General features: G+C 44.6%; 1 protein-coding gene across 1 annotated transcript in view; it reads right to left on the bottom strand.

Annotated features, from left to right (window-relative positions):
- SERPINE2 (serpin family E member 2) overlaps positions 1 to 13,224 on the bottom strand; it is a 64,041-nt gene that overhangs the window by 14,425 nt on the left and 36,392 nt on the right. Inside the window, exons 2-4 of the mRNA XM_003309479.6 lie at positions 12,077 to 12,357; positions 8,556 to 8,783; positions 2,250 to 2,447 (exon numbers count right to left, since the gene is read on the bottom strand). Coding sequence (XP_003309527.1) covers positions 2,250 to 2,447; positions 8,556 to 8,783; positions 12,077 to 12,335 — 685 coding nt within the window. The 5' untranslated portion in view covers positions 12,336 to 12,357. The remainder of the gene's footprint in view (positions 1 to 2,249; positions 2,448 to 8,555; positions 8,784 to 12,076; positions 12,358 to 13,224) is intronic.

Genomic DNA, 13,224 nt, shown 5'->3' on the forward strand with positions numbered 1-13,224 from the left:
CTTATCATGATAAGCTGGGTTTTGACCAAGGCAAGAAAACAGGGAACTTATGACACTCTCATGCCCTGCTGCATGGCCCAGAACAGAGTCACATCCAGTTCCAGGTTCCTCAGTGAAACCTGATGACAGGCATGGAAAGGAGGGTGAGAAGGGTGAGCTAGAAGGGTGAGCTAAGCTGTTCGCCGTGTTTACTTGTGAGGGAATGAGAACAGGAGTGAGCAGCGGACTTTCTTTTTCTGGTCCGAATTAGGTACAGATCAGTCAGGGTGGAGAGTAAACAGATAAGACATCAAATTGGGCCATTTAAGCAGAATTTGATGAAGGACCAGTTGTAAAGCATAGACAGGATACACAGAAACATGATGGACAGTACCCTGGACAAGAAACGGTGGGCACCATGGCTAGCCTTGGGCTGGGAGGGAGGAAGAGAGGGGTGGTGACCCAGAGAGAAAGAGCTCTTGGGCACACCCCCTGGCAGAAGCTGAAACCTTTGGTAGAGGAATGCAGCTGGCCCATGACTCTGTAAGGGGAGGCTTGGGAAGTTAGTACCCTGACCCCTTTCTCCTCTGTCCTTCCTATCGCCTGCAGACTCCCAGCAGCAAACCCAGCAAGAAGAGACAGGGCAAGGGGGCCCAGAGCAGGGTGGAAGCGCGTAAAGAAGAGAGGCAGGAATCGGGGAAAGTGGAGGGAAGATACCAACACACTGTGGGGGTTCTGTAGGGTTTAAATCTTTGACAATAAGAATGTATTTGTGCATTATTTTCTATAAAACACACATGTATATTCCTAGGCAAATCAGTTTCCAAATGAAAAGCTACCCTGACATGTAACTCTCTGGGAATAGCCTGTTCACTCAAGAAATTCATGTTATATTTCTGTAAAAACAAACATTTTAAAATCTTCCATAGGAATGTTAATGGAATCCTTGCATTTTAATCTTGAACTATTAACTTGTTTTTTTTTCAGCAAGAGAAACATACAGTAAATGAGGGCCCCCTCACTTTTTATTTTATTTTTTTATGGACTATAAAGTGTGTACAAAAGATTGACCTAAAATAAAATCACTTCATTGAAACACTAACACGGCCACCTGCTCATATCCCAGGCAAAGTGATTTTAGAAGTTCATTTGAGCCTGGTGCGGTGGCTCATGCCTGTAATCCCAGCAGTTTGAGAGGCCAAGGCAGGTGGATCACTTAGGCCCAGGAGTTCAAGACTAGCCTGGGCAACATGGCAAAACCCCATTTGTACAAAAAGTAAAAAAATTAGCTGGCCATGGTGGTGCATGCCTGTGATCCCAGCTACATGAGAGGCTGAGGTGGGAGGATAGCTTGAGTCCAAGAGGTCGAGGCTGCGGTGAGCCATGTTTGTGCCACTGTAGTCTAGCCTGGGTAACACAGTGAGACTCTATCTCGAAAAAGTTTTTTTAAATTCAGAAACAATTTTTCTGAAATCCTACCATTAATATTTTTTACTGAAGATCCTCTGAGACCTATCTCTATTGACATGTGAATATAAAGAAAAGAATTTTACATAAGCGAGATTGATATCTGCTGTTTTATATCTCGTTTTCTGAAATCAATCATATATTGCATAATCTTTCCATTTATATAAATCTAAGTCTCATGATCACATACGTTCCACTGTATATTTGTATTTGGCTTCTATTTATTTGTCATTGTGTGCTTATGTTCACAGTATAAATTCCCTGGAGCGAGACTGCTGGAGCCAGGACCCCGAGGAAGTCCTCGGACCACAGATCCCTGCCACGAACAGTGCCCAAGGGTCCTGCTTCCTCCCCACCAAAGCCACCGAAGGATTTTATCAATCTTTCTAATTTTTGCCAATCTGCTAAGTAAAAAAAGAAATCCAATTTTTAATTTGGTAATGTAAGACTGCTAATGAGTTGCTGATTCCTTCATATGTTTAATGCTCACTTATACTCATTTCATGAATTGTCCTTTCATCTTTAAGTTTTCAACCAAAAAGCCTACTACACACGCCATGCATTAATACTTTTTGTACATAACTTATGCATATATTATGCATATTATGCTATGCATGGTAACTTTTGTACATAACACAGATTTACATGAGCTTTATAAAAATCCTGCCTCTCAGCACCCTGCTCTGTTCCCCAGTTTTTTAAAAGACGAAAAGTTAGATTTGCTCTGGAATTAAGTTAAAGCACTCAAGGGCCTTTCTGCCGCCAGCACATCCTAGAACAGGCCTCGCTGAGCATGAACTCACCACACCGGAACACGGAGAGCTGGGCCAGCATTGGCACTTGATAGGATTTCCCGTCGGCTGCCACGAAAGTGCGTTTCTTTGTGTTCTCGGGTTGGAACCGTGATTTCCACAGACCCTTGAAATACACTGCGTTGACGAGGACCAGTCTGGTGAGCACACCATCAATAAGATCTGGGGACAGCAGATTGTCAATCATATCTGTGAAGCCAAAGAACAAACAAGGGAAAAATAACCTCAGGACTGGTGGCCGGCTTGAGGGCAAATGGCAGCTGTCATCAGGTAGACTGAAAAATCAAAGGATTTTTAAGGAGGGTTAAAGAGAATCTTCTTAAACTACCCTTTTGTACTTTCTAGGTTCCCCTCCCCCACTAAATATTAAAGTTAAAAAGAAGTTAAAAGAGAAACAGAAAAGACTTTAGAAACCCCTAGCTAGGGGTTACAAAACTTTTCATCAAGAAATTCTTTTATTATCAATTCCCTGCAAGTCCAGGCTTTAAAAAAATCTTACTCATCCAAATAAGCTATATTTGATAATGAATTATTTCTTCTTCTTCTTTTCTTTTTTTGCCAATAAATGACTGATAGTAAGGGTTTCTGGTCAGTACAAGATAAGCAATTTTGTTTTGTTTTGCTCCACTTGGTTTAATTTAATCCCAGTCAAAACTAAACACTTCAGCCTGTATGTTATTAAGGGTGAATGCTTCATTTCTCTTAAGATTTTAGAAACATCAAACATTATTTTGGAATCTCTGGGTATCACAAGGCCTCCTAACTGCTTAAAGAAGAAAGGAAACAAAAAATCAGTGTCTTTGTTTATGGGTCAGGCATCAAGCAAGGTGCTAATATTAGAGACAACAGAAGAGAGGATTTTGAATGTTCCCACCATAAAGAAATGAGAAACGTTTGAGGTAACTGAAATGTTAATTACTCTAATTTGATCATTACACATTGTATACATGTATCAAAGCATTACCACTGTACCCCATATATGTACAATTATTATAGATCAATGAAAAATAAAATAAAGCCCAGGCACAGTGGCTTATGTCTGTAATCCCAGCACTTTGGGAGGCCGAGGAGGATCACTTGAGGCTAGGAGTTTGAGACCAGCCTGGGAAACATAGCTAGACCCCATCTCTACAAAAAATAAAAATTAAAAACATATTAGCCAGCTGGGTATGGTGGCATGCACCTGTAATCCCAGCTACTTGGGAGGCTGAGGTGGGAGGGTCGCCCGAGCCCAGGAGTTCGAGGCTGTGTTGAGCTATGACTGCACCACTGCACTCCAGCCTGGGTGACAGAATGAGACCCTGTCTCTAAAAAAAATAAGATAAAATAAAATAAATCTTTAAAAAGACAGAAAAAATTAAGGTCTGTCCTAGAACTCCTAATTTTGAAGGAAAATGCTCTTTACAAGATGTTGGGAATGGTCCATCTTACTTGTATCAGCAGTGAAGGAGTGAACACAATTCTTCTCATTTCAGGATGCTTCCAAAATGCTACCCGTGGCTGAAAGAGCCTTCCAAAATGCTACCTGTGGCTGAAGGTTTGGTCTTCCAGTTAGCTTCCTTTTATTATACAGTTATTATACAGTTAGCTTCACAATTATTCTGAGGTCTTTGAAGGTTCAGTTGTGTGTGTGTCTGTATGTATGTGTGTTTTTAAATAGGGATCACTAATGCCCAAAGCTATTAAAACTTAGTTCACTGCATTATTAGCTCAAATATATGTGTGTGTGTGTGCGTATGTGTGTATGTGTATAAATACATAATATAAATACAAGTTATACTACTTTAAATGGTGAGAGTAAAACCAACAGCTTTTGAAGAAGCAAGAATATCTAATTCAGGGGTGAGAGCATTAAGTCCTTTTAAATGAAACTCAAGAGGATTCTGATGTACAATAAACAAGTGTTTACATAAATCATGATAAATAAACACTGAAGTTTCCCACAGCGTGCTGCTAAGACAGTTCCATCACCACTCACTACTTCCACAAGGGGGCACTAACGCCACCTTAAGTTAGGACAAAGAAGGAAAATATCTAAGCCATAAACAGACATCATTCAACTCAATACAAAGCTGGCCGCAAACAGACTGTCCTGTGGGAGTGAAGTTAGAACTTTATGCCATCCCACTAGCAAGCTCATAATTGACTTCCTAATAGTGAATGTTGTTTCTTGCCTCTGCTGGGAACATTACCCAGTTCAATTCCTACTTGCCTTTAAGACATAGCTCAATGGTGCCCTGGACTTCTAAATCTTCTCTGATCATCCTCGCCACCTCCTAAGAGATGCCTCTGCTCTCGATTTCTGTAAAGCCCAATGCCTGGCCCCACCATGACACCTGCAGTATTTTATTCTAGCCAATTTTAATGTGTCTGTCTCCCTCAGCTACACTGAGACCTGCATGAGACTCTGCCATTCACTTTTTGCTTACTCCTAGCACTACATTGAGCATACAGGCAGTGCTCAATAACTGTCTATAGAAATGTCCTTAGCCCCTTTTTACAGAGACAAATAATGCCTCCAACTGCCCCTGGGAGGACTAAGATATAATAAGGGGACATGAAGAAATAAAAAGAAAATGCATAGTTTAGAGGCAAAGAGGCACATGGAAACCTGCCATCAGTAACTGCCACAGACATGCATCTATCATCCGTCCGTCCATCCATCCATCCATCCATCCATCCTTGGATACCTACCTGCCTACCATGTGCCTGGTACTCTCTTAAATAAGAAACCAAGAAGGAAATCTGGTCTCAAAAACTACGAATTAGAGAGAGGTGCAGGCTGACATAAAATAACTTGGAAAAGTATACAGCTGCAATTTAAATAAATATCTGGAAGTGGAATTACTCAAGGCTATGGAGGGCTAAGAAGGTGACCTGACCTAGTTGGTGAGGTCTGAGATGGATGGTACCTCAGAAATGGCTATAAAAATAGCTCACACTGGTTGAACATTTACTAAGTGCAGAGTCCTTTGCTAAATGCTTTATATGTATTATTCATATCCTCACACCAGCCTTAATTGTTGTTAGAATTATTTGAATAGGTATCACTATTACATCTCTCCATTTTACAGACGAGAATGCTGATGCAAAGGAAGCTTAAATAACTTGCCCAAGGTTACACAGGTAGTATGTGGCAGAACCGAGATTCAAACTCAGAATGTGTGCTTTTAATGTTCATGCCTGCCACTCATGGTATGGTACAGAAATGAGTTGGCCTTAACCAGGGAAGAGGGAGAGAAGGCAGCAGGAGTGTATGTGTGCGGTTCTCCAACAGGAGACAGGATGGTGAGTAAGGGGACTAGGAAGAGGCCTGTGTGGCTGGAACACAGAGTACAAGGATGAGTGAGTCTGCAGAGGTCAACAGGCCAGACCCATCCCTGATGGGTCTCCTCCTGCAAAAGGCCTGCGCGTTGGGCTCTCCCACTCTCTGTAGGGAAGGAACTATCATTTCCGTGAGACAGACCCAGCAACCTTCCAGACACAGACAGTTGACTCCAAGTCACTTCTGAGCTCTACCATGTGGTCATGTACCTTTCAGTGGGGGCAGTTCACCCCCAGGTAAAGGCAGTTTGGAATTTGGCAGGGATGTTTTTAATTGAGTGGGCAGTGGCCAGAAATGCTATCTGTCCTGCAATGTTCAAAACAGTCCCACCCAATGAAGAATTGTGCTGCTTCTCCCATGGCTTTTCAATACCCCACCGGATCTCTGCATTGGTAGGACACCTACTTATAATTATCTGAGCCCAGAACCTCGTTCTTTTTCGTGTGTAAACACAGGGTGTTTTGGGTTTTTTGTTTTTGTTTTTGTTTTTGCATCCTTTTCATGTATGCTGAATTTGCCAGGAATGTGAGTCCCATGCAAATCAAGCAGAGCCTGTGCTTTGTTTTGTTCAGAAATTTATCAAAAGTCTTGCACCGTTTCAGAAAAAATTGCATCAGCAATAGTTAACACAGCTCATGTTTATGAGTCACCAGTACAACATGCCTGTCTGTGTCTGCTTTTGTAGCTGTCAATTCACAATTATTCTGAGACTCTGACTACTTTATTACGTATTTGAGTGTAGTTGTACCCAAGGGTTTACCTATTGAACTACATATATACATTTCTTTTGTTTTCCTTTGTATTACAGTTTGGCACTGTCTCAAATTTTTAAAAATTTGTGTGTGTGCATAGAGTAATATGATGTATGAATTTCATTTCAGAATAGTAAAGAGAGTATTAAAAATATTTGTTACAAACGGAGGAGCTGGGGCTGACAGGGCTGCAAAGTGCTGCAGGAGTCTCCATGCTTCTTCCCAGCACACGTGGGGGTTTTCTCCAGGTGCTCTGAAGACTGTCACATGGTCTAACTAACGTGGTTTAATATTGCCATTCTACAGATCAAGGCAGCGGCTAAGAGGACAAAATGACATGTCACAGTCACACAGCCTCCAGCCACAGAGTCAGGACCAAGAACCAGTCCTGAGGGCGTCCGCTTCTGACCACTCTTCGCAAGCCTACAGATGCCAGACACCTGGAGACTCCACTGAACACCCTCATGTGTGCTGACCTCCCGATGGTTTATGGTTTTAGGAAGGGCGCCCAGACTGCATGGTCCAGGCCCCACTGAGAAGGGACGCCACGAATTTACCCAAGTCACCTGGGGTCTCCTCCACCCTCCCTGGAGCCTTCTTTGTCCACCTCTTCACTAGTTCTGCTAATGGGTCTCCAACATTTGGGTGTGTAAGAATGGTGATGGGAGGCAGAGGCAGACTGGGAGTTGCCAGCCACTCCCTCGGCGATTCCAATGCAGCGGGCTGGGCTCCAGGGATCTGCCTTCTCAACACATAGCCCAGATAATTCTGATGCAGGGACACCAGTAACCACACTTTTAAGAAACATACCCTGAAAGGCCACAGTTTCCCTAGGTTTTGTCTTTGGGCTTCTTCTTCCTATTGACTCTCTCCCTTCTACGAAAAAAGGTTCTATAGCCAGGCACAGGGGCTCGTGCCTGTAATCCCAGCACTCTGGGAGGCTGAGGCGAGAGGACTGCTTGAACCCAAGAGTTCAAGACCAGCATGGGCAACACAGTGAGACCCCACCTCTTCAAAAAATAAAAAAATTAGCCAGGCACGGTGGCGCACACCTGTAGTTCCAGCTACTGGAAAGGCTGAGGTGGGAGGATTACTTGAGCCCAGGAGGTTGAGGCTGCAGTGAGCTATGATTGCACCACTGCGCTCTAGCCTAAGAGACAGAGTGAGACCCTGTCTCCAAAAAATTAAAAATAAAAAAAAGGTCCCAAATCTGTACTCCCAGCCTTCACATTCTCCTGTTGTTCCAGACCTACAGCTCCTCCTGCATGTTTCCAACTGGACCTCCAGGTTACAAATTAAGGTTTTTTTGTTTTTTTGTTTGTTTCTTTTTGTTGTTGTTGTTTTAGACACACTCTCATTCTGTTGCCCAGGCTGGAGTGCAGGGGTGCGATCTCGGCTCAATGCAATCTCCGCCTCCCAGGTTCAAGCGATTCTCCTGCCTCAGCCTCCCAAGTAGCTGGGATTACAGGTGCCCGCCAGCATGTCTGGCTAATTTTTGTATTTTTAGTAGAGATGGGATAAACCATGTTGGCCAGGCTGGTCTTGAACTCCTGACCTCAGGTGATCCACCCACCTTGGCCTCCCAAAGTGCTGGGATTACAGGTGTGAGCCACTGCACCTGGCCTACAAATTAAGTTTTAAAACACCAACGTTAGACTCTCCTTTATTTAATGGGAGAAGAGACACTTACAAATGAGTAATCATTTTGAGATGTGGAAAGGGCTGTAATCGGGGGGGTGTAAAAGTTGTAATCGTGTGCCAATCATAACGGACAACAGGGTACCTATGTCTTTGGCAATGGCAGAAGCAAGAGGCATGGAAGGCAAAGAGATCAATCAACCTGGAAGGATGAGGAGGACATTCCAGGCAAAGGGAGAGGCAGATGCAAAAGCAGGAAGGAATGAGCAAGAAAACCTTCAAAATCAACAAGAGCCTGTGGGCAAGGATGCTGGAGACCAGATATGGCAAGGAGAGGAGACAGTGGAGGGGCTGGATTCTGTTCTGTTGCCCAGACTACAGGAGAAACACCTCCCAGGAGCACAGTGAGCGATGGCAGATTGAAGGGGAAGGAGGGAGACTGAATAGAGCTTCCTTGGTCCAGGAGTTTCTCAACCCACAGGCCATTGAATTGGACTTGCAGACACCACTTTGAACCCTGGAGTCTAACTCATGCTTTCATTCACAAACTATGCAATCAAATGACATACTGTGGCCACTCACCCCTGGTTTCGTTTTTAACCCATGCATTGATGGAATCACAGGCAGAGGCTGGATCCTCAAAGTTCACATTCCGGACCTCACACTGGAACACATCTTTGTTCCTTGTAACAAAAGGCACTTCAATTTCAGAGGCATTCTTAACAAACACGGCGTTAGCCACTGTCACAATGTCTTTATTCTTCTTGGAGACGATGGCCTTGTTGATCTTCTTTAATATTTTACCAACTCCTAAAAGAGAAATCAGAAAATACAGCAATATTTCCATAAGAATCTAGAAAAGTTTTTAAAATCTTTTATGTTGCAGCAAGTAAGAACAGTATAGGCCAGGTGCAGTGGCTCACACCTGTAATCCCAGCAATTTGAGAGGCTGAGGTGGGTGGATTGCTTGAGCTCAGGAGTTTAAGAACAACCTGGGTAATATGACAAAACCCTGTCTCTACCAAAAATACAAAATTAACTGGGTGTGGTGGCACGCCTGTGATACCAACTACTTGAGGAGGCTGAGGTGGGAGGATCGCTGGAGCCTGGGAAGTCGAGGCTGCAGTAAGCCATGATCGCGCCCCTGCATACAGCCTGGGTGACTAAGCAAGACCCTGTCTCAAAAATAAAAATAAAAGAACAGTATAAACAGGATAGTTATGAGTAGCAAGAAACTAAGTCTTCTGTTCTCTCAGGGGCCTATTTCTTAAGAAAAGGAGGGAGTGGGGTTAAAGTCTAACCACTGAAGCTCTCAAAAATCAACTGTGCTTCTGCATCAAAACAGGGATATTCAAGGTGTTCTCGCCACCTTCCCAATGCAGACCTCATTCTCATGGTAGCCTTTCTGGGCACCAGGTCAATATGAATGCTGGCACAGTCCTCAGTTCTATAGCCAAGGGGGAATAAATCAAAGGGAACTTCCTAATGCTTTCTCTCTTTCTTGTCTAACATTATTAAGTGCTACTTCCTTTCTTGCCAAAGATTTAACAACGTAATTTCTTTTTTCTATTTTGGAAAAAAATGAATAAAATAAGCATTAGAAAGACTATAAAAAATTACCATGGGCCACCATCCAGAACAACGTGGTTTTTACTTGGTATCAAGCTCAAAGAGTAAGGAGATTAATTTTATGGCAACGTAAGCTTTATTTTACATGAGCCATTCATACATGCTCCATTTAGTTTGAGAGGGTGAAAAAGAGGCAAATAAGTTATAAGGATGAAATGTGTTTCTACAGGGAGCTCAAATTACAGATCCTTCTTCATTGCTTGGGGTCTCTTCAAAATGACACTGTCCTAAAACACCCTGCCAGAGTCACCTTGCTGGTCCTCTAGAGAGCCGATTTGTCACTCTGAATGTGCGTCCTCTTCAGACCTTTTACACGGGGGAGGGGGGCAGTCTTCTCAGGGCCCACAAAGAGGGGCGTGTGTAGGGCTTTACAACGTGCATGGCCCTCTCTTAGACGCCCGTGACCACACCTTACAATTGTTCTATGGTGCAGGCCCATTCTACAAGTAAGAAAACGGCCGGCTTTGGAGGCTGAAAGACAATTCCAAGGCCAACTGCCAGCTCCTGGCCCTTTTGGGGTAGGGGTGAGGCAGTGGTGGATGGCCAACGGGCCAATATTCTTAGAACTTCAGAAATAATGGCTTAAAATCAGTGTGGCTCAGCAGTAAAACAAACAACAAAAGTCCAGTTGCTATTTTGGAACTGTCTCGGCCGACACGGCCTGGATCACACTAGGAAAGGTCATAAATTTTAGCAGTGATCCACCATGAAGTTATAAATCACCAGGAGTTTTCTGAACTTCCAAGCAAGGGGCAGAAGGGTGTGTTCCAAGTATTTAGTCCTTCCACGCTTCCAACAGGTGAACAAACTGCAAACTCGTACAGAAGTGTAATGCTGCATCAACAGAGCAGTGAAATTAGGCATTTGGTGCTGGCGGCCCTGGAGGCCACGCTGAGCAGAGTCGGAGGCAGGTGCAGAGTGAGGCACTGAAGGACACAAATTGCCACCTCACTGATCTTACTCTCCAGCTGACGACGCCAGTGCAGTCAAGATTCTCAGAACTTTCGGGCCAGCCTGGGTGGAAGAACAGGGGCAGGAAGACTCCCTTGTTTCCAACGAAGGGAGCAGACCTAGATGTGAATGTGACTTTTGCAAGGTCACAGAGGGTGCTGGTGGCCAGGAAGAGTGGGGGAGCCAGTCCTGCTCCCCTGAGCACTGCACTTATGGAGACAGCAGGTGGGACACGGCTCTGGGCAAGACCCCTCAGCTGAAGTAAAACAGTGCCAGAGGATGAAGCTCATGCAGTTAAATGGGTCATTTAAGAAAGGTTTTTCTTTAAATCGAACTAAACCTTTTTCATTGGGCCTTACTTTAAAACAATTTTTTTAGCTCGTTCTCTCTCTCTATGTATCTATCTATCTATATCTTTTCTTTAAGCTCTGGGATACACGTGCAGAACATGTAGGTTTATTACATAGGTACACATGTCCCGTGGTGGTTTGCTGCACCCATCAACCTGTCATCTAGGTTTTAAGCCCCACATGCATTAGGTATCTGTCCTAATGCTTTCCCTCCCCTTGCCCCCCACCCCTCGACAGGCCCCAGTGTGTGATGTTCCCCTCCCTGTGTCCACGTGTTCTCATTGTTCAACTCCCACTTATGAGTGAGAACATGCCGTGTTGGGTTTTCTGTTCCTGCGTTTGCTGAGAATGATGGTTTCCAGCTTCATCCATGTCCCTGCAAGGACATGAACTCGCTCTTTTTTATGGCTGCATAGTATTCCATGGTGTATATGTGCCATATTTTCTTTATCCAGTCTATCACTGATGGACATTCGGGTTGGTTCCAAGTCTTTGCTTAGCTTTATATTTTGAAATAATTATAGATTTATAGGAAGTGGCAAAACAATATGCAAGGAAGTCCCAAGTGCCTTTCACCCAGTCTTCCCAGTGGTACCGTCGTTGCATCAGGAAATTTCCATCAGGTCAGTCCACAGGGTGCATTCAGATTTCACTCATTTTCCATACATTCCTGTTGTGGGCTTGGGGAGGGGGGTCTGTGCAACTTTATCATTTGTGCAGATTTGTGTGGCCACCACCACAATCAAGACCCAGGATGGCTCCATCACTACAAGGCCCCTGGGCCCCCCACAGCCACCCCTTCCCAGCTCCTCTCACAGGCTTCACAAGCACATCTACGATCACAGCGCAACTCAACCCTGGGCGCCATGGAGGCGGTAAGCCAGGAAGTGTCCCCCTCGCTGGAACGAGGGCTGGAGCCCTGGGAAAGGAGACCTAGTGGCAGACCCCAAGCTCCAAAAGTACAAAAAAGGGACCAGAGTCTAGTTCTCCTAACTGCCAGCACCACAGTGTTTGTTCTTTAGAAGAGACTGACCCCAAGCCCCAAGTGGCACCAGCAAATCCCCTTCTGGCTGCTCTGCTTCTTGGGGTTGTCAGCAAAAACCAAGCCATAAACCCTCCTGTCACAAGACTCTCAGGCAAAGGCTCCGCCAGTGAGCAATCGTGCACACGCACCATTAACGCCGTATCTCATCACCATGGCGAGCTGCTTCTTGGTCCTGCCGTCCGCCCCCAGCTGAAGCATCCCCAGGACCGACGCAATCCCATGGGGAGAGATCACGATGTTGTCATGAGGCCTCGACTTCACAATCTGATTGAAAACCTGGATCCCCGTGTTGGAGCCTAGTTCCTCGAGAGACAGAGGATTGAAGTGGGAGCAGATGGAAGGCAGCGTCACAGAGGCCAAGAGGAAGAGGGGTAGATGCCAGTTCATGGTTCCTTCCGCCAAGGACAACCTGGAAAAGTAAGTTAAAAAATATTTAAATTATACTTAAATGGGTACTTTACTACTGTTTTTTTTTTTTTTTTTTTTCCCCAGATAGAGACTCGTTCTTTCGCCCAGGCTGGAGTGAAGTGGTGCCATCTCGGCTCACTGCAACCTCCGCCTCCTGGGTTCAAGCAATTCTCCTGCCTCAGCCCCCTGAGTAGCTGGAATTACAGGCGTGCACCACCATACATGGCTAATTTTTGTATTTTTAGTAGAGATGGGATTTCACCATGTTGGCCAGGCTGGTCTCAAACTCCTGACCTCAAGTGATCTGCCTGACTCAGCCTCCCAAAGTGCTGGGATTACAGGTGTGAGCCACTGTACCTGGCCTGCGAGGCCATTTTGTACTCACCTAGGTATGCTTGACTGTACTCAGCATAATTGAATGCCATGTGAATATATTTAAGACAGAACAGTGTAATTAAATCAATTTTCAAAACACACCCTGGGGAGGTGGGGAGGGAAAGGAAGCAAACTTCCATCTCTTGGGTCCTTACAATGTGCCAGGTCCTATACTAATCATTATTTAATTCTCGGTTATTTTATTTTTATTTATTTATTTATTTTGAAACAGTCTCACTCTGCTGCCCAGGCTGGAGTTCAGTGGCGCAATCTCGGCTCACTGCAACCTCCGCCTCCCGGGTTCAAGTGATTCTCACGTCTCAGCTTCCTGAATATCTGGGATTACAAGTGTGCGCCAACTCGTCTGGCAAATTTTTTTTTTTTTTTTTTAGTAGAGATGAGGTTTCACCGTGTTTGCCAGGCTGGTCTCGAATGTCTGGCCTCAAGTGATCCGGCCTCCCAAAATGCTGGGATTACAGGTGTGAGCCACCAT

The sequence above is a fragment of the Pan troglodytes genome, chromosome 13, assembly GCF_028858775.2.
Source record: "Pan troglodytes isolate AG18354 chromosome 13, NHGRI_mPanTro3-v2.0_pri, whole genome shotgun sequence".
In the NCBI taxonomy this organism is placed as follows: Eukaryota; Metazoa; Chordata; class Mammalia; order Primates; family Hominidae; genus Pan; species Pan troglodytes.